This window comes from Manacus vitellinus, unplaced genomic scaffold (assembly GCF_001715985.3).
Source record: "Manacus vitellinus isolate BGI_N305 unplaced genomic scaffold, ASM171598v3 scaffold_5_pilon, whole genome shotgun sequence".
Classification (NCBI taxonomy): Eukaryota; Metazoa; Chordata; class Aves; order Passeriformes; family Pipridae; genus Manacus; species Manacus vitellinus.
In genome coordinates this window covers 4958612-4980443 of record NW_021940682.1, presented here as the reverse complement: position 1 = coordinate 4980443, position 21832 = coordinate 4958612, and the positions used below count along the sequence as shown (strand labels likewise).

General features: G+C 41.9%; 1 protein-coding gene across 2 annotated transcripts in view; it reads left to right on the top strand.

Annotated features, from left to right (window-relative positions):
• BCL2L13 (BCL2 like 13) overlaps nucleotides 1-21832 on the top strand; it is a 40672-nt gene that overhangs the window by 11157 nt on the left and 7683 nt on the right. For both annotated transcript variants that reach the window (XM_008920628.3, XM_029963478.1), the window contains exons 3-6: nucleotides 2434-2544; nucleotides 3502-3658; nucleotides 6561-6630; nucleotides 11299-11442. In XM_008920628.3, the coding sequence (XP_008918876.2) occupies nucleotides 2434-2544; nucleotides 3502-3658; nucleotides 6561-6630; nucleotides 11299-11442 (482 nt within the window). The remainder of the gene's footprint in view (nucleotides 1-2433; nucleotides 2545-3501; nucleotides 3659-6560; nucleotides 6631-11298; nucleotides 11443-21832) is intronic.

Below are 21832 nucleotides of genomic sequence, written 5' to 3'. Positions count from 1 at the left end.
ATCCAGTATGACAGCTTGTCATGTGCAATCATCGTCACATTAGTCCCGTGAGAACGGTGCTCTCCTGGACACCCTCGTCCCCTCCACGCACAGGGGGAGCGCAGGTTCAGGGAGGAGTTTGCACTTGCACGTACTTGTTGCACTTCACTCAAAGAGGCGACTGAAAGGGACTGACAAGGCATTAACCAAAAGGAGGAACAGTTTGCTCCTCTCTGGAATTTGTGGTTCAGAGTGACAAAGAGAGACTGCTTGGGAAGGGATTTAAGAAGCTGAATTAAGTTATTCTGCACATGTACGGCTAAGTAAAATGGAATTAAACTGACTATGCTTTGTTCTTTTAGACTGGTCACATAAATAAATGAGAACATTTTGCACTGACTTAAGCACACATTGGTTTAGAAATGTTTTGTCTCACAGATATCTATGAGCATTAACACGCATTCAGTGACTTGATTCTGTGGATTTTTAACTTATTTTTCAGTTGCAGGAGACCTTGAAAGTCTCATTGCACAATGTTTTTTGAAATACAGAAAATGCACAGAGTACTTCACTTGTGTGTAGTTAACTGCACACCTGTGTGTGTTAACTGCTTTTATGGTTTTTACACACTCTGTTGTGAAAATTAATGGTATTATGTGTCCATTGTGGAGGAAAGGGGCAGGCAATGAACAGTTAAAGAGAGTCCCAGAGAGACCAAAGAAAACGGGCTGTAAAAGAGTCATTCATAAGACCACCAAATTATGATTTAATGTCTTCGAAACAGGAATGAAGAAAGATGTGCCAGGAGGCTACGCTGGCTGTTACAGGACTTACCTGAAGATTTGGGTGTGAAAGCTGTAGCAGTTGGTGTAGGTGAAGAAAGGGTGAGGAAGGTTGGATTGTCAGTATTTGGGTGAATGAGTAAGAGACAGTGGATATGGGGAACGTTATCAGAAGCTCAGCCTGGAGGTGGTATTTAAATCAGGGATGTGAGAGAACATCAAGTCCCCCCCCAAAAAATTTTGAGGAACATTCAGAAGTAAGAGAGCTAAGAAAATGTGTTTGGGGTAACCCAGTCACTGATGCTGTTGAACATAACACAGTGCAAGGCTAATGAGGACTGATAACTGACCCAAAACTTAGGGAAGGAAATGGCTGGAAGGGGGATTACTAAGCAAAGGGAAGTTTTGTTGACAATTTTATTTGTTGATTTATTTCAGGAGTAAGTTGATACAAAATTCACTTTTATATTCCTTTGGATATAACAGAGATCCATTTTATCTCTTAAGTAGGATCCATTTTATCCTTAAGTAGGACATTTTAAGGAATGGAATGAAAGGAAGAAGAAAATTTCAGTGGTGGGCTGTTGGTTCAGTGAAGTTTGGTGAAAATAAGAGAGCAGTTAATGGAATAGTTCTTGTGTGTGCCTTAAGAATGGGATTTGAAGATGTGCTTGAAAGCTGATGGAAGAAATAAAGATGAGCAAACCCAAAGAAAAAGCAACTAAATAGCAAGAGCTCTGTCCCAGACCTCTGATCTTTGCATTAGTACCCATCCCATAAAAGTTACTTGAGTAGTTTTACTGCCTTATATTGGAAAGGCTGACGTTCAGCAGACAGTTGTCTTAAATACCTTGCATTGTTTGGAGACAGTTTTGTGTGTCTATTTTGGTTCAGCATAATGATTAAGATGATTTAGATGGCTGAAACAACTTTTTGTGACCAAATATCCAGAGTCAGCATATGGGATATGTATTCATAATCCCAGTCCATGGCATGTGTACTTCTGGGGATATGCAGCCATTTCAGATTCCTAAATTGTTTGATCAGGAGACGAGAATTGACAAATAACTGACAACTGTGGGGTCCTTTGCCCTTAGTCTTACTTGTAAACCTGATCTTAAATTATTTCATTGTGGCCTGTAGATCCTCTTGACCAGGGAAATGATGCACAGTTCACAGATTTCAGAACTGTTCATTGATGTCATTGCATATTTTCTCTGAGTATTTCGGTAGATTCTGCAGGCATCAACATACATTTTTTATTTTGCTACTAAAAATCAAGCTTATGCCAGTCTGTTTTGTTTTGGTGTAGTTGGATGGTGACTGTATTGGGTTTAATGGCAGCTTGTTTGTGTGCCTTGGTTTGGGTTTTGTCTTAAATTTAAGATAAGCTGGTTTTTAAAGCTGTTATATATTCTGTTTGTAACTTTTTAGTTCTGTTTTTTCTTTTTAATATTTAAAGCACCTGTTCTGTCTTGAATAGGCCTGGAAGTTGATGTGTTTCTGGGTTCGTGTAATAAGTCCTCTTATGGAATCATACTTGTCACTGTCTGAAACAGAACTGTCACCCTGAATTCCTTAATAATTTAATATTTCAGTATCGTGTTCCATTGTCTACCTTGTTTGAAATATTGAATTGAAACATTTGAATGATTTCTCTGGTTTCTTCTAGGGGCTCAACAACAGCTTATGACCCAACATGCTTTGGAGAAAGAGGCTTTGGAGAAGATCAAAGTAGAAATCGAGGAGGAGCTAAAACGTCTCGATGAAGAAATCTTGGAAGGTGCTCTTCAAGTTTTCCCATTTCAATCCATAATCTCTATGCCCTGTAATGGTGGTTAATTTGTAACAGGTACTCCAGTTAAAGAGATTTTTGAATGCACTGAATCTCTTTACCCTCCTCCCCCCACGAGATTTCTACACATTGTCACGTGAAGTAAAATAGTTAAACGCCACCATTTGGAGTGGTGGAGCCCAGCCAAAGCAAACAACTGGATGACATTTAATAGGCTACTATAAATAATGAAAAGTAAACAGCCCTTAAGCTGCTGCAGCTGATGGCAGAAGTCCTCAGCAGCCAATATCCCAAGGAGTGTGGACTTAAACCATCAGATTTCTCACTTCCAGCAGGTTTATTTTTTGTGACATGCTTTGATGTGTAGATGTGGCTTTTATAGGATGCCCAGTGAGGGATGATTTGAAAACAGTCTTTGTTTTGCATGTGTATGGCAAATTGGAAATCTGAAGTAGAAAGACTCCTAAGTTCATTCATAGAGAGCTTTCTTAGAAGTTTTAAGCAGAGAAGGAAAAGGTTGTATGAACAAAATAATATTTTAAAAAATGATACTCTAGTACTGCTGCAGAGATGTCCATGTGTGGGCAAATTCTAGCACAGAAAAGAGGCTCCCTTACTGCTCCATCAGGGTTGGCATCAGCTTAAAATTGAGAATAACTGCACATTCAGGAAAGTTACTGGCTGGGATGCAATTGTGAAATAAGAGCTGGAGGGGAAATGCAGCTCAAAGTCATCTGGGGCTCGTAAGTACCACTTTCAGAATGTATTTGGATGTTGTTTTATGATCATGTGTTTATGATTTGTTCATAACATGCTTTGACTACAGAGCTGTGATTTCTTCATCCCTCATGTAAACTGTGTTAACTGCTGGGATAAGAAATCCGAGACTGTTGATGTTCTTATAGGAATCTATTTAATTTTATTTTGTATACTTGTTTCTCTCAGCATTTACCACTACAGGATTTGACTGCCACACTTCCCCAGTGTTCAGCCCTGCCAATCCAGAGAGCTCAATAGAAGACTGCCTGGCTCATTTGGGGGAGAAAGTGTCCCAGGAGTTGAAGGAACACCTGCACAAAGCACTACAGACCTTGCTTAGCAAGTGAGTTTCTATTTGCTTTTCCAAAGGGAAGAAGGTGTTTCCTTCCGCACTGTGACTGCTGTTGAAATGCTGAAGATCTTGAATTGCATTTCTGTCTTCTTCAATGTTCCTTTATCTGGCTGAGGGGTTTTTTTGTGTTGGTAATGTGCAAATACTTTGTGGTATTTGGCCTCTGCAGTAATGTAAATTCTAAAATCTTTCTAATCTTGTTTCATTGAACTTCTGAGGCTGCTTCAGGCAGTTTGAGGTGCTGGTGGAAGTGGCAGCTGCCACTGCCATTGCCAATTAATTTCATGAATCTGGGCTGTAGCCAGATTAACTTCTTTTACCTTATAGTTAAGAGTGGAGCTGAGGGTTGGTTTGTAGTCTGGCTCCTGATGAGTGGGAGAGTTTGCCTGAAAGGATGGTGGTTAAATGCTTTGTGACCACCATTCAGGTACACATCTGGAGCAGATGTGGGCCCCTGGGCTAACCTTGGTGCCTTAAGAGCTGTGCTACCAGTTTAAGCTTGTTGTTTAAACAGCACATTGTACTTGGCATGCAAGTATCTTGATTAATGTCTTTTGAAAAGGGATAAAATTGTTGTGGTTGCTTGGTTTTCTGTTATAAATTACCAGCCTGAATTTAATGGATCCGCATTGACTACTTGAGGCTTTTCTGAGTGACCTCCAAAATGTGTTTGTAGAGAGCTGGAGTTGGAAGGTGCTGCTTTAGGGATGGTTACATAAATGCAGTTGTGAAGGCAACATTAGCAAACAGCTCTCTGAGCCTTTGTTTTGTGGATTGGTTAAAATAATGTGGCTCAAAAGAGGCTGAGAATCTCCAGTGCTACTTTTTATAAGAGTTTGTGTAGCTGTTCATGAACTGTTGGAACAAAAAGGTACTGGAATTCTCAAAAGCTGTCCTGGGCAGCGTGCACTAGGAGAGCCTAATAGAGCAAGGAGGTTGGACAGGGTGTTCTGCAGAGGTCTCTTCCCACATCAGCCATTCTGTGATTCCTTAACTAGCCCATATATTCCTTAACTAGCTCCCTAGCTGACAAGTAGGGGTTGACTTTTTATGACCAATATAATTTAAAACTGACTGTTCAAAGTCAGGTAGGATGGGGCTTTGGGCAACCTGATGTAATGAAAGATGTCCCTGCCACTGATCTTTAGAGGTCCCTTCCAACCCAAACCATCCTGTGATTCTATGACCCTGCTGTGGAGTTCACACCAAAGGTGCCATGTGACATCTGACCAGAGAGATGAAGATGGTTGTCTCTTTTTCCATGAGTCATCCAAGGGAGAAGTGCACTCTGTCTTAAGTGGCAAAAGATAGGCCAGTGTGTTCCTCTAGAAATGGCAGCAGCTAATCTGCCTTTACAAGCCAGGCATTAGTCCCACGTGGCCTTAAAAACTTGTACTTACTGTCTTCTGAAGAGCTGAGATTCTGAAAAATACCTCACTAACACACTAAAAAACCAGACTGGCAAGGCCTTGGAGTGGTGGAGCAGGAAGTCTTGCAACCCATCCTTTTTCTGTGTCTAAAATGTTACATTGAAATAACAGCATTTTAAGATTAAGTGTCTTAAAGGTTATTGATAGTTGGCTGACTGGCTGACATTGAGGGGTCATAAGTGGTGCACTCCAGGTTGATTCTTTTTGGAAAGTTCCTGAAAGGAGGTCTTTGAAAATTAAGGATTTCTAGCTTGTTGGTAACCTGATGTTCTAGGCTTCTTATGTTTTCTGTGGGAAAATGTTTGCATTCTGAGTAATTTTTTCTTTATGTACGTACAGACATACGTATAAAATCTGAAATGCCCGTGAAACTATGTGGCCTTTTTCTAAGGCAAAGTAGAGCTACTGTTTAATCTCCCGAGAATATCCTTCCTGCAGCTGTTCTTGCTCTTCTCATCCCACTGATTGATCTGGATTTGCTTTGTAAAGAACTAACATATCAAGGAAGTTAAGAGAATGCACTTAAAATGACAAACCCAAATTATGTTTTCCCCACTCTGTTCTTTTACCCATGTTTGCCACAGTAGTGCTGTTCGCTGCAATACATATTTATTTCACTTGTATTTTCCTGCTCTCTAACATGCATACGAACAAGTATTAGGGTTCAGCAGGCTGTTAGATCATGACAGATTCAATAAGGAGTTTTCTTGTCCAATACCAGTTAACACTGTTTCCCTTAAACTAAAGTCTGAACTTGCCTTTTGTAATGATCTGGCTGCTTTTGAAGCAGTGCATCACTTGGCAGACAACCTTTATTGTTACTGGTTCTGTATCAGTTGCTGTATGATCTTGGAGGAAAGAATATGGAAGAGTGGAATTTCATCATCCCGATTCTGAGAAGTAGAGAGGTGATAAATCTAGAATGGAGGTATCTACTGAAATATGAAGGGTTTTTTTATGATCAGAAGTGCTGTTTCTTGCAAATAAAGGCTTCAACTCTGACATAATGTTAATGCAGCCAAGCACTCTGTGTTGGTTCATAGCCCATATTGTTTATAAAATTTTAACTCTTCATTGGCCTCCAGCTCACATATGAATTTCTTAGTGGAATTTTTTATCTTTAAAGTCTTAGACCATAAAAAAATTATATTCAAGAGCTTAGAAATTTTGTAGCATATCAGAGAGCCTACTTATCTAACGTCTTTTAAGTTGTAGAGTATCAAATTGTTACAAAATTTACTTAATCAGTTAAACAAAACTGTGTAACTGGGAGAAGGTGATGCCTTCCTGACCCTGCCTGGTGCTGGTGTTTTATGTCCTGAAACACAAGACTCATTAGCTCTGGAAAATTATTTGCTGTGATGCATGTGAAAATGTTTTGTTCTCTGGAAACTGAGAATTTTATTTTATTCTTGTTCTTTTGTTTCCTTTTATAACTTTCAGTGTTGGTTTAACTTCTGCAGGCCGGTGACATATCAAGAATATCGAGAGCGCACACAAGAGGCAGCTGCTCATGCCAGTGGATGGAACAAGGTACTAGATAAATGACTTTACCTTGGATATGTCTCATATCTGTTTGATGTCCATAATGGTTTTATGAGGTACAGCTTCACAGAGGGCCAGGAATACAAAGAACCCACTTGGTTTTAGTGTGAAATAAATTGCACTCTTAGAACGTGCACATATTGAGTAGTTTTTAGATAATTTAGTCAGAAGTTATAGAATGTAAGTGTTAGGTCAATCCTCCTCTATTATAGTAAAATGAAAAGTTAGATATGTTGCTTGACTTTTTTTTTTAATAATCATTAAACATTTTTAAATTCCCAAGAGACGTTTATTTCCGTAGCAGTTTCGTAATGGAATCTGATACAGATGTTTTTGTAATACTTCTCTACTGTTTTTCTGTTCCCATGTCAGGTTTAAAATACATGTAAAAAAGAGTGCTGAACATGGTGAAAATAAAAATTGACAGTATCTTCATGATATTTAAATTGTTCATAAAACATAAACATACTGTGCCTACCTGTCTTCCAGAGTAGTTGTCTCAAATGATACGAAACTTCCTTTTAAAGCAATGTGCAAATCTGTAAATGAACCGAACCTTCTCTTTAAAACAAAATGCAAATCTGTAAATGAACTATCTTTATAATACTTTTCATGTAGAATGAGTAGAATTACTCTTCCCAGATTCATCTTTCATTAATCATTCAAATTCATCTCCTTAATCATTCTCTGATAGGTTCAGTGGGCATCAGAAAAAGAATGAAACGAAATAACTATTTGCAAATTTAATCACAATTTGAGTGTTAAAATTCAGTCTTAAATTTAAAATAGAACAAGAAATCTTTTCCCTCTTTATATTTTTTTTCCAGAAATACTTTTCCTTGACTAGATTTCCCTGCTTACTTCAGAAACTAACCAAGGGTGTGGGCACTCATAAAGCAGTTTGTTTAAACATTGCATGACAAGTTACTGCCCATGGCTCCAGCAATTATAATTGCTTTATGTGTGTGCTCTTTCAATTTGTCCTCTTGTGATTCACAGCATTTTAGTTTAAACAACCATGAAATCTGATTATCAAGAAGGTGGCTTAAGCTAGCACATTTTACTTTTCAGTTGGTGAAAACTAAAACCAAGCATAAAACCAGTCATTGTGGCTCAGCTGGCAAGGGAGGAGGTGGACGGGGCTTGTCAGTGCCCTGGTGCCTCTCAGTCTGCTTTTGGAACCCATCTCTTGAAGATACAGCCCTGGGGAGGTGGAATGGCTGTTTTGGGGGGGTTATGATTCAGCCTCCATTGTGCTACATTTGTGCAGCCCCTGGGGGTGGTGGATTTTGGTCCCCATCACCTTGTGGTTGCCATCAGCTTTGCTTCCCTGTAACATTTGTTGCTACAAAACTTATAGTCCAGAAGCAAACCAGAATGGAAATTTTGTAGACTAGCACAGCATCTGTTGATATTGTTTTCATGGTAGCTTGGTGCTTCAGGAATGCCCAGCAGTTCCTTTAATAATCCTTGTTTTGAGGAGGTGGAATACATTTGTGTTGGTTTCATTTCCTTTTAAATTCCTTTATCATCTTAATCAGAGTTGTATTTTGTAACAGAAGAGATCTAGATATCTTTCCTCCCATCTCAGCCCAGCTTAATTTTCACTGTAAAGAAGCTGTTAGAAAAATAATTTTAAGAAGCAGCTATAAATAGAGAGAGTGTTAGGTCTAATTAGCAGGCACATAGCAGCAGAATGAGGCTGTGCTGGCCTCAAGTTTGTGAAAATCTGGAGGATGTATGTTTGGGAGAACTGAAGCTTCATCCCTTTTATGACTGAATAATAAGAAAACACAACTGGCCTGGCAGAACAGAGTAACAAAGCACTCCCTGTATCCTGTAGTTTCTTGGGTGGAGCAGAAATTGAAGATGCACAGGAACTGTAACAGGAGCTGATGGTTTGAAATTGGGGAGGTGTCATGTTTAGTCATACCAGCTTCCAAAGAATATTCATCATACAAATGTGAGCAGAAGGATGACACTTGGAAAATATAGCTGTTATTTTTTCCCTTTAAAAATATGGATATTTTCCAAAGTGCAGTGGTATGTTTGAACTCCTGAACAAATTTGGTTAACTGACTGGCACATGGGATGTAAAGGGATGGTTGCAGTTACTAAAACATGAATACCCATCTGAATGAGGAAATACTGCAGGGTAAGCTAATACATGAGATCATCAGTTCTTCCACTGACATCCCACAGAAGCAAAGTTTATCCACAGACATTAGAAGTGCTGGTTCTCAGAAAAATAAACCAGGAAAATAACTTTTTCCATGTATTTCTCAGAAATTATGGTGTGAAAATAAGAGGCACGCTCTTGGATTCTGTAAAGAAAAAGTCTTCACTTTCTATTTGAAGTAAAACTCTCAGTAAAATAAAACAAAACCAAAGCAACCTAAAACAGGGCAAATTATATTTCTGTAATAAGTATAATTTTAAAAATTGAAGTACTCCACTGCTGAGTTGTTATGTTTTTTGCTTAAAACTGAATATTCTATACATGCTCCCACTATTGTGCATTATATGGAAGGATAACAAATACTGTTATTGAGAGCCAGTGGAACTGGTGAGTAGGTTAGCAGTCATCTCAGTGCCCCATTCTTACTATTAACAGGGCCAAAGAATAATACAACTCTTAAGTACAGAAAGCTGTTGTTAACCTCTGTGGAAGTACTGTGAAGGTAATTTCTTTCATGAATTTAGGGACAGTGTCATGCAAACCTGCTCCAGTTCATTCTGGTCTCAAAGGTAGAAGTGTCAGTAATTTCAGGGGGAGAGGAAAACCAGGTGGTGTTTGTTGGTCTGTGTGGGACTGGTGTTAGAGTTTGAGTTTGGTCCCTCGGTCCTGAGGCTTGCACAGGCTTACTGAATTTGGGAGGAATGGATGGATTAGGTATTTAAGTTGGCAGAGGAAGAAGGCAAGTCATGTTCAGTATGCCAGCATTTGAGCTCCCTTCATTTCCCAAGCAACCTTTTTTTGCCTTTGTTTCTTTTGCCTTCAGCTTACAGTAAATGTCAAATATTTTGAGATCTCAGTGTTCATGCTCTTGTAGAGTTATGTGGGTGTGCCCAAAGCCTCTGAAACATGTCTACCCTTGACAGCATGCTTTTATTTTGGGTCCAAAAAGATAAAAAGTTTCTTCTGACATCTCACCTTGACTTGCTCCTTACGTTTGTGCACTGTGAGCTTGTACCTCTTCTGCCTCTGAGTTGAGATCAATTGCAAGAAACTCAAAAAACCCCCCAGACTTTTAAAATTCAAACACCATGTTGCTTTTAAAATTCAAGCACCAAGTGACATTCCTAGTGAAGTGTTGACAGTTACCAGCGTTTGCTGTTCATCACAGAACAGGTCTGTAACCTGTCTGCCGTAGTATAGGACTCTCACATTTGTTAGTCAGCTGGAACATCTGAAATTTATCAGGTAACAGGTATTTTTTAAGTCCTGTCTGGTTTCGGTAGTCCACCTCAGTGAGACACCATCATGAATTTAGTACTAATCTCAAACCTAACCTCACTTTTCCTATTCATCTTCCTCCAGCTTTTCATTCTGAGGTGTGATTTCAGGGACAGTAGTAGTAATGCAGGATATTTCCAGCAAAGAAAACCAGGCTGAAGGGGGAAGAGATTGGAAAAGGAAGGAGGCATTAGGAGGTAGGAATGAGCAGTAGGAAAGCCTGTATGTCCCTTGTGCAACTGGGGAACAGCATTCCTGTCTGCACAGTGAATGGATGTGCAGTGCAGTTGTCACGAACGAGGGGTGGTAAAACTGACAAATATTTTTCTCTCACATCATAAAAGTGCTTTTTCAGATGCTCGTGACTTCAGTTCATGCCGGTTTCCTGACCTTGGCGAAGTGCTGCGTATAAACTTTGCCCAGAGGGCCACTTGGGTGCTCCAGGAGAATAAATTTAGAGTTTAAAAGTTCAACTGCTTGTTGTTTAGGCAAACAAAAACATAATTTCAGAAGGAGGTGGCTGGAACTGTATAATATGAAGGAGATGGGTTCACAGAGTCTTTCATCTTCCAGAGCAATTTGGGTTGAGGCTGAGCATTCAATTAAAGAAAAAACATTTCTAAAGAGGAACAGGAGTGGGAAATGAGGGAGCAAAATCTGTGTGTTAAATTTGTCATAGTTTGACATGGAGAGGGGTTTATGTTTGTCATTCTAAACATGTGTGTGATGTTATGCTGCTGGGAGGAGATGTTTGTTCCTGTCCCGTCTCAAGGTCAAGTGTGAACTTCTAAAGAGAAGTGCAAAGTATCTATTCAAAGTTTGCTGCTTAATACAATTGGATGCATATCCCTTCAAGCTATGTTTTATCTTTCCATTTCTGGGGTAGAAAGTTCTGGACCTCTTTTGCTTTTCTACCTGAGTCCTGTCTTGGGAAAAAAATGGGGCTTAAGAAAGCACTGCAGTCGTGTCCTATGAAATTCTCTAGTTAAGCTGTGCATATCAAACTGAGTGTTTCTTTTTTAGTGCCTTGTATTGCGTGTCTGCCTTGTGTCTTCACAGAAATGAAGTGTATTGAAATGTCAGAAATTAAATCCCTTGTAGACTCAGACCTTTTCTGTGGACCATGTGAATTCTGTTCTAGCTACACGGTAGCGTTGATGATGCTTTTTATATTTATTCACAATTCTTGTTTTTTGAAGGTCTTGGTGCCCCTGGTTCTGTTACAACAGTTTCTGATGGAGTTAACCAGACGGGGCCAGGAACCACTGAGTGCCCTTGTGAACTTCGGGGTGACATATCTAGAAGACTATTCTGCAGACTATATCATTCAACAGGGAGGATGGGTAAGAAGAGCATGTTTCATTTTCGTACTTTGTCCAAAGTTTATTTGTGATAAATGTGATAAGAGTCTGAACAGGAGTGAAGGCTGAGGAGTTGCTAGAAGGAATGACTCAGAAAAAGCAAAAAAATATGAGGAGGTCAGGACCAGAAAGGGATCTCTGGCAGTCATCTATGTCACTTCTCTGCCCCAAGGCAGAACTGACTTTTACCCATTCATTTCTGATGTTGACAATAAAGACCTGTGTGATTGGACTCCACAGTTTCCCCAGGCAGTCTGTTCCAGTTCTTTGCATGCCTGGTTTGCTGGATTGCTGTTGTAGTTGAAGAGGTCCTTAGGTGTCAGATAACAATTAGGTGTCATACACGGTGTGTTAAGGTGCTAATTTGTTGGTAATTTGTATGGTGAGCTTTTGATTGTATGTGCTTTCCTGTTAATATACATGCAGCACTGCATGTGGAAGCAAACACCCCTAGCAAGAGATACTGTGCCCAAGAGGCTTTTCTTTTTAATAGTATCCCCTGGTGACTGCTGGGAATGGTATATGTTTTCTTTTCTCCTCTTAAATTTCAGAGGGGTTTTTTAGCAGATAAGTAATTGGAGAACACTTCGTACAGAAATGTCAGTAGGTACTAATTTATTTTTATAATAAGTGTTAAAATACCTCATGCATATTAGACTTTATAACTGTATAGGAACATGCATAGAATGAGCAATCAGGATTTCTTTGTGCTTCAATTTTCCTTGTAGAAATCTTTAATTCATGGTAACCAATGTTCCTGAGTCATGGCATGCTGAGAAGGTTTCATTTAAAAATACATCAGAGAGACAGCTCAGAGCCCAGGAGCTGGGTCTTGAAGGCTGAGACTTAAGATTACTGGGTTTGGGAGGGATGCCAGATTTGAATGGAATTAATCTGGGATTTGTGAAATGGCTCCAGCAAGTTGATTTATTCTAAAAAGAAAAGCTGTTCAGGAAAACCCAGTGATAAAAAAAGCACTAGTAGGAAAAATCTCATTCAGAAGCTTCTCACATTTCAAGAGTGTACCTGAGCTTTTTTTTAAGACTAGTTCTTTCCAGAATTTCTGCACATCTGCACCTTCTTTATCTGTTCCCTTCCTGGCAGTGGTGGATAATAGTTTTCAAGGCCTTTGGGAGAGATTGTTTGTCTTTAATGGAGAGAAGCAGTAACAGCACTCAGCCAAATGACCTCAGGTTGTTTGATAAATGCACTTACATTTCAAAGTATTTTCATCCCAGGGCAGGTCCTTACTTGCAGCTTTTAGACAGATCAGTGTTGGTGCTGTTTTGCTTTCCTGCCTCGTTTTTTAACCCCAGAAAGGGCTGTGGTCTGTTCTCCAGCCTCTTTTAGAGGCCTGCTGTAAACACACTTAACACAGTGCAAAGCCTCTGAAAACAAGCAGCTTTCCAGCACGGCCTCCAAGGGAGGGGGCTGTGCTTTGTGTTTGTGTGACTGTGCATGTATGTGCAGAGCCGGGCTGCGAGCCCGTCTGTGTCCGTCCAGCCAGGCATGAAATCACACTGACACCAGCGGCGCAGCAAACAAGCCAGAGCTATTTTTGAAACAGCACAAGAGGCGAGGAAAGAGACAAGGTGATGAAAATCCTTTCCAGATGAATTAATGTAGCTGCACTAACCTTTTGTGAGTTGCTCTGGGCATAGGGCTGGGGACCCACTGGGCATGTGACTTTACGTGGAGGAAGGGAAATAGGTGGGTTTACTGTATTTATTTTTTTTTCCTCCCTAAGCAAAATGTTCATCTTTCCCAAGCTGCATGATTCTCAGTTTGTTCTGAGCCTGTGGGATGGTGGTTGGGGATGGCAGTGCTGGGAGCAGGGCGTGGGGCCGGGGTGGGAGAGGTTGTGTTTCTGAGAAGGGCCAGGAAGAGCCGCTGCCATGGAAGTGTTTGCATTTTTTAAGATAAGCATCTGCCACTGGGGCTCTGTGTGCCGGATCAAGTTGTCAGTAATAATCTGCTAGAACCATAAGGGCAGCGTAGAAACCTGGGAGTCTCCAGTGACTCATGTTGCTGTGACAGTAACAGGGTCAATTTTTGTGTTATTTTGGAGCGGGTGAAGATAGGTCTTTCCTGCAGCTGCAAAGAGCTTACTTAAAACTGAGAAGATGCCAGAATAGCCTCTCTGGTTTTTTGTGGGCCAGGAGCAGAGGAGAACTTCACAGGAGTCAGCTTTTCAGGGGCAGACCTGAAAAACTCTGTGGTGTCTCTTGTACTATCTCTTCCCTTGGCACCGCGTGATTTGGGATCTTCCTCAATTTTTGGATTGAAGTCAACCTTTTCCAGGAGGGAAGTAGCCAGTCAAAGGTAAGGGGTCAGCTGAGCCTTTCCTGTGCCCCACTGTGGATCTGGGGAGTCAACATTTTACAGAGCTGTGTCATGCCCTTGGTGCATCCTGCTGTGCAGCCAGGATGCGGCTGGAAGAGCTCCCAGTGTTCTGCATGTGTGCAAGGCTTGAAGGTTCCTTTAGGAGCTCAGGAGACTTGTTGGTCTGGGAAAGCATCTGATTGAGGAAGGTGGACAGTTAACTAGAAGCAAAATTGCAGGCTCAAGGGAGTTAAGATTTATAAATTGGATAGCTCTGAGCAGATTTCAAGAAGTTGACGTGGCTTGTAGGGAATGGGAGATTTGAGATATGAGAGGATGAGAAGTTGCATTTTGATTTTTTTCATGCCAGTCCTGCAGAGAGATGGTTACGAGATGATGTGTTGAAGCAATGAGTGTTCCCCTCCCATTCTTCCTTCAGGCACTGAAATTGTGATTCAGCTAACTTTGGGTGTCAGGATGGGACTGGGATGTAATGGTGGGTTGGTTGGTGAGGGAATGGCTGGCATATTTTTGTGTTCAAGTGCATAGGTATTTCAGTGCTGTGATTCTGGCCATTGTGTATCCTGTTCCCCTTCCCCTGGCTCTCTTCCACTACTTCAGGGTGAAAGTCTTCCAAGTAGGAATGTCTGCAGTGCACTGTATATGGTGTTTGGGTGCAGCTGGCAACATAAACATGAATGAAGAGATGAAAGGACCACCTCATCTAGTTTACAATCTCTTAGATTTGCAGGTAGATGCAAAAGGATTTTGGAGGACTGTAGGAAAGCAAGGAAATCTTGCTTTCTTCTGAACAGCCTCCCTCTTTCACTAATTGCTGTGATGGGTTTGGCTGCAGCTCTTATATTTACCCTACTTAAGTCTTAAGTTTTAGTATGATCTCTCTTTCAGAGCAAAAAGTGTGCTGGGCATTCCAGGTTCTCTAAAAAGGGGACACATTTCTTCCTCCTGACTAATAAGTCAAATGGTCACGCTAAGATCTCCTTCCTTTATCATCTTGAACCATTGCAAAGCAATACCCAGCCTGATTACAAGTAGCTTCGTTCTTCTCTTTCCCAAAAGCAATGTTAGGGCTCAACAAACTGACATGCAGTATACATGCTCTCCCCTCCCTTTTTCTCCTCTCCCTCCCTTTTTCTCCTCTCCCTCCCTTTTTCTCCTCTCCCTCCCTTTTTCTCCTCTCCCTCCCTTTTTCTCCTCTCCCTCCCTTTTTCTCCTCTCCCCACCCCTTTCCTCCTCTCTCCTCCCTTCTCCTCTTCTCCCCTCCCTTTCCTACTCATACCTCCCCTCCCTTTTTGCTCTGTCTGACTTCTCCAGGGCTGAATGCTGCTGCATCAGAAGCAATTCTTGGTCTCCTGGAAAGGTGCACAGTAAGGCCAGTCAGTTGGTAAGGATTTTTTTCCTCTTCCTTTTCCACCCCTACTCCCAAAAAATTCACTTCTTCTCAGGTTCTGCGGATCCTGTTTTCATGGTTAGATTTCATATATGTAGAAATAGCCTGGGAATGTCTATAAGGAGGAAAAAGTGTAAGATTGCTTGGAAACTAGCTGCCTTTTTTTTTCTCTCTCAGACTCACATTCCTGTCACAAGCCCATCTGTTTTTCCCTTGTTTGAAGAGGTGAATTAAGCGCACGCAATCGATGTTTATCGGTGTGCAGTTAATAACCAGCCTGGAACTTCTTGTATTTGTGAAGCTGGAATTGTCTCTGCCTTCCCAGGGTTCTTGTCTCACGATGTTCAGGCCTGGATTTGCGTTTAACTAGTTCATTGCCCATGCTGAAGAGAGTAAAAGTAAATTCGCTTATAATGTGCACAGTGTTTACAGTTTCCTATCTCAGCCTTAGAGGAGCTGTTCTCTCTGTGTTCCCGGTGTTTTGTCTTGGGCTTTGCAGCGAGTGTAAACATTTTCTTTGCTGCTGGTGCTTGAATAATGTGCGTATGAGAGTCTGTTAAACAATCTGGAGGAGAAAGAGTAAAGAGATGCTTGTCATCCCACGGAAGGAGGCAGGCAGTTTGTGCTACCAGGGATGAAAATCTCCTGCAGCAGTCCAGGTGTCTGCCCTGGGAATGACAATGCAGAAATAGAGAGACGTGCTCCACTGGAGGAGAGAGAAGTAAGTTTAATGTGGGAGAGATGCAAGAAAGGGCAGTCTAATTAGAGAAGTCCTAGAAAGGAGTTTTCCTTTCAAAATAATTATAATTTCCACTCATGTCATGGAACACTGCAGTGAAATGTCCACTTTTATTTGTATCTAACTTCTTTGATACAGTAATAGATTTTTTTAGGCGCTGTGACTGAAAAAGGAAATTAAACAGTAAAGGAGCAACTAGATCTCCTTTCTCTTTTTCCCTCCAACAACTTCAAATCTGTCTGTCTGAAGAAGTGGTCTATAAATAACTGAATTTACCTCAATTTAAACAGATAACACAGAAACCTTAAAAGATGTTGGTTTGGTGCTGACTCTGCAGGTTGTAGAGGTTATGCTGGAGGGCAGGGATGGAATAGGATCATTTCTGCAGGCTGTTCTAGCCAAAGCATTCCTTGAAGGGAAGAATGAGAGCAGTGGTTGCAGTACAGGAGTGCTTTGATCTGGTTCACTCAACCTTTTTTTCCTTTTTTTTTCCTTAATAAAAAGTGCTGTCCTATTTGTGGACTATTTGTAAGAACTCTGCTCTCTTTGTCTTGGCTCCACCTCTCTCAACAGTTTCAGAGAGATGGACAGAGAGGCACAGTAAGTGCCTGAGGGCTTTTTCTTACTCCTTTATATTTCAAAATGTGTTGTTCTGGATCTGAGTGTTGTCAGCAGCTCCTTTATAATCCCGTTTCTCTGAAGGATTAGCAGGGTAGTGCTGTCAGGTCTGACTTCCAGGAGGGTCTGAAGAGGCACAGTGTACCAGGGCTGTGGATGGAGACATGGAGCAGATGGAACTGCAGCCTGGTCAAACAAGGGTGGGAGCGGAGCTTCCGCACCCCGGCAGCCATCCCTGGGCACAGCCTTTGCCCGCTCATCCCTCGGCACCAGCACACGACTGCTCCTCTGCCACAGCTAGAAATCCTACAGCAAGTGTGTTCCCAGCTCTGGGGAAGTTTGTTGTTGTGGGAAGTTTGCTTATTTCCCCAGAGGGAGATGTCTTAGGACCCCTGGACACAGGCCAATTCATCGCTCCTTGCCTCTTGTTTGTTGGACAGTAGGTTTTAAGCACAAACGCACCTGATGGATTCCTAGTGCTCATTGCTGTGACACTGCTGGTGTGAGGAAAGTGGCCATAGAGTCATAGAATATCCTGAGTTGGAAGGGACCCACAAGGATCATTGAGTCCAGGTCCTGACCCTGAATCACACCATGTGCCTGAGAACATTGTCCAAATGGTTCTTGAACTTCATTTCTCTCTGTGATGGGTTATGTTACAAGATAGTCAGTACCCTCAACTAAGAAACTTCTAGCTGAGTTGAGTGGTTTGAATTTTTTATCGTAGCCAGAATTGCTCTCCTGGGACTGTTCTGCCAGTATTTCCTCCTGCACCTCAAGACACTCTTTTTATCAGGGATTTTATGTGGGTCTGTTCAGTTTCATGTTGAGGGATTGAAGCCCAGGGAACATGTTTATTTTTTCCCCTGGTGGCACTTTGATCTGTGTACAGAATTTTTGCCTGTGCTGGACAAAATCAGGATCTGGGGTGTGCGTGTGGCTTGCTGGGCTGTGTGGCTTTTCGGGTGGGCTCCTCTGTGTCTTCAGAATTGAGTTTTGTGTGAGTTGCCTGTCCACATAATTCCTTGTTTATATTTTAAGAACTGAACCAGAGAGACCAGTTGAGCTTTTAAGAACACTTAAAACCAAACCTTAGAAGCAGCTTCCACAGCATTTAGACACAGTTGGTTTGCATTTTCCTGGTCTTTGGTGTTTACAGGGGAGGGCATTCAAAGTCTTCTCAAAGAGGCAGTAAATGTTCTGTTGGACACCTTGATGGGGATCTCTTTCTGTTCACTATTTAATAATATCTCCATTATAGATGCAGTGTGTGCTACTACTCCTACTCTTTTCATAGAGAAAAAAAGTTGCTTTTGTCTTTGAGACATTCAGAATTTGGATGTGAATATTGCTTTGCACCAGGAGCAGGTTTACATAAATCAGGCTGAAATTATTATTTTGCTAAATAGGGATTTTTTTTCCTTAGGTGTAGTTAAAGTTTTTGCTGTTTAGCAAATATAACTACTATAGTTAATAAGTCAGTTTGTTTGTATACCCTTAACAACCTATTAGAATACTATGAGAAATAATATTAGTCATCATAAGAGTCAGTTTCCAAGTCGTGGTTTGGGGTTTTTTTTTTGTTACATTTGCTGTCTTTAAGTCATATTTGAAACTTGACAGGTGTTTTTTAAGGAGCAGTTCTGTACTGTATGTCAAAGACTGGTAGTGTTCTGAGTCCATGGCTGAGAGTGATTTTCAGCAAAGTTCAGGTTCCTGGCACTGGCAGGACTACAGCTAAATCCAGACTGATGGATTCTGCTTGTTGGAGGAGCTTTCAGATGTGTGTTTGTTATCTTGTTACCAGTTTAGAGTACTCCGGTGTAGCTCACCCTGTAGCTTAGCAGCTACAGCCTATGCTGAGGGTGAGCCTGCCACAATTGTTAGAGTGCTTTCTGTCACTTGTCCAAATACTTTCTGCAAGTCAGACCCCACGGGCTGAGGACAGTGGGGTCTGACTGCAGTAGCTCTGTTCTTTAGGTCTGCAGATGCCACCTCCACAGAATTGTTGATCTTTTCCTCAGGCCTGCCTCATGGGCTGTGAACCATTCTGGTTATGTTCTAGCCAAGAAAGGAAATATGCAGTTCTCCTTCTCCTCCTCACAACTTGTGCCCACTCTTCCCTCAAGTGGCAGTGGCTGGGATCAGGAGTGGCAGGATGCTGTGGTGAGGGGCTTACCCACGCTTCTCTACCACACCTGACGTGGTTCTCTAAGTTTGCTGGATGAGTTTGTAAGTCTCCCGTGGCAAATTTGAAAAAGAGCAGCTCTGATCTTTCTGGTTTGAAGCAGTAGACTGTCTATTTACAATAAACAAAGCAGATAAAGAAATACCTACATACATTCGTGCTTACTAATAAATCTAAAGTGTAGGGCTTATATAAGGCCTCAAGTTATTAAAAATCCTTCCACATGTTACATCCTGTCCTGAAATAATCTGCCTGTTGGGGCTTTGCTTCTGGGTCACATCTGTAGATGAATCAAGAGAATTGTCCTGAATGTCATTCAGCTTTTATTGCAGTTGCTTTAAAAGGGGGAAAAAAAAAACACCAGGAAGTGCAAACCTCAACTGAACTGTCACAAAATCCTGGCTTTATCCGCTTGACTTTATGTATTAAATCTTAATTCAGCTCAAGAAATATTAATCACGTATCCTAAATAATGCCTATTACTGTCTGGCTTTTCAATTAAAGCTTCACAAGCTTTTAACGAAAAAGCAGTGGAATGGAATTACCCACTGCCACTCGGGGCGTTCAGCTCCCCCCCAGGTTTGCCAACCCTGGCTTCAGGCTTGGAGAGTTGTGTCCCCGAGGCACTGACACGGAAGTTAAATTGTCTGTAAAGACAGAAAGGAATCAGCCAGGCTGCATAAGGCTCTGATTTGTAGGGAGCCAGCGACTGATAACTCTTTTGAGGTCAGCACAGCCTGCGTGAGAAGAGGAACAATAACACTCTTGAGCCCCTTTGGCCCTCCTCCCTTCTGCTGAAGGCAGGATGTGTGTGTGGTGTTGGTTCATGTATTAATGAAGTATTTGAAATGTTGAGGATTGCCCATGTTTCTTGTAGTACCCCCCTTCATTTCCTTATGCTCTCCAAAACAGTTTATCCTGTGTGTTACCCTCAGGATCTTACTTGTATTTTGTGAGAAGTGTGTCTCCAGTGAAACCGCTCCAGCAAAGCACATTTTAAAAGTGCCTTGATATGTGAGGATAACCAGAATAACTAATGCCCAATCTTTGTGCACCAGTGTTGCCTCCCCATCTGTTTGTCAGCTTGCTGAGGATCTGGCATTGTGTCATACTGAGCAAAGATATTTTCTGGGCCTGGGCACCTGCTGGTCCACATTACAGCTGTGGTGGTACCTTATGTACCACATGTAGGTGGAACTATTTGTTCTTTTTTATCATGGGCAAATTGTCTGTGGGTTTCCTTTGATTTTCCTTATGACAGGGAAGGGAATAGTGAAGAGTGGTGGATCAGGAAGAGAGCAGAAGCAGAGGCTAAAGGAATAAGTACGTATTAAGAAGCATCAGGATGGCTTAAATTTCACGGCAGTCTCTGTACCCGACTGTCCCTGTTGGCTACAGGTGGCTCCATCCTCCCCTCCATGGGCTGCTGAGTCACAGCTCAAAGCCTCTGGGCTTTCTCCAGTGAACAGGGTGTGACTGCAGGGGAATTCAGGCTGTCTGAGTATGGCCCTGTGTGATGCTTCTTTTAGTTCGTTATGGAAGTTTGCTGCAATTGCCAGGGCTCACAAAGCCGCAGCAGCACGGTGTGGTTTTGGAATATTTTTGTGTATGCCTCGTGTTGAGTGGGTCACAGCAGCAGGGGCACACTCCCAGGGCAGTGCCAAGAGCAGAGCTGTTGTCAGGGCTGGGTGTCCCTGTTCTTTTTGCTAACGTCAGATCACAGCTGCGGCCTAGTGTGCTGTGATGTGCTGTGGAGGGGAAATCATTCTGATTTGTGGAAGGGTAGAGCTGAGCAGGGAGGAGGGTAGTACAGAGGTTCATGAGATTGCAGGTTTCACCCCTAATTATTTTGTTGTTTAATTGCCACTCTTAAGAGTCTGTGTCACTTGTGGAAATTAAAAATCTGTTATAATCGGAGGTGTCTGGTACTGGCTTATATTCCAGTGAGAGTATTTCCTACTTAACATCCAGAGCAAACCCTGATGGTGAAAGGAGTGAGTGTACAGTCTCAGAGTGGGCAGTGAGCTGCCTCTCCATCCTCAGCAGAGTGGTGGGAGCTGACAGCAGTGACTGACTCCCTGCTGTGCTGCTCTCCAGTGTCTGCTGGAGCAGGACAGGGCAGTGCTGCTGTGGAGTCCTGTCCTCCCACACTGCACAGCAGCCCCAGCCCACATGGCTCAGGGCTCTTTTGGATCCAGTAACCTCTGCCTTTACTTCAGTTTCTTGGCTCCTCTTTTCCACTGCCCTTCCTTTGCAATGCTGGTTGTTTCCCCCTGGGTGTCGAGCTCCATTTTGCTTTAATGGCCTGAACTGCATTTAAAAAAAATTAGCTGTTCTAGTGAAACATGACTTTCAAGAGGGTACCAGAGTCCTGAACTGTCAGTCACTGCTCACAGAGCAGAACTTGCTTTGGGGTTGTTGGCATGTGGGTGGTGTCTGAAATTTTCACAAAGGTAATGCTTTATTAGCTTTTATTTCATTCTGAATTAAGACTTTGTGGAGATCCTTAATGAACAGCTTAATCACCTTTAACCCTTTCCCTGAGGAACTCTGTGCTTCATTTCTCTTTAGAGTTTTTGAACATGTTACCGAGCTGGATGATGTTTCCCACATCCAACCAATTTAAAGGCATTTATGAAGAAAAATTCCTTTTCAAAGTGTTCTTCAGTATTCCTTTGTCCATGTCCAAATATATTCCGAAATTCCATGGGCTGAGGAGATTTACATCCCAACCCTGCTTCATGTGTTCTGATCACAGCTCCTGCCAGTGACCAGCAGTGTTTGTGCTGCCTCTCCTGTGTCTGCCAACTCACTTTTTGGGATTTTGGTGGGGTTTTTTTGTCTGTGTGGACATCCTTCCCCGTTCTAGGGCAGTGAGGAGTTGCAGTGTGTCTTGTGTCTCTGTGGAGAGGAATGGGAAACAGTAGGTAGGAGACTGGAGCACAGTCAACCCCCAAATGCACTGGTGTTGGAAAGGTTTAAAAAAGAGGGACAACTGCTTGGAGTGCTTTAGAACTGTTGAGTGTAGAAGGGAGCAGAAAGAAAGAGAATGAATGGAATTTTTTTCTTCATGTTATGATGGAATGTACTGGAA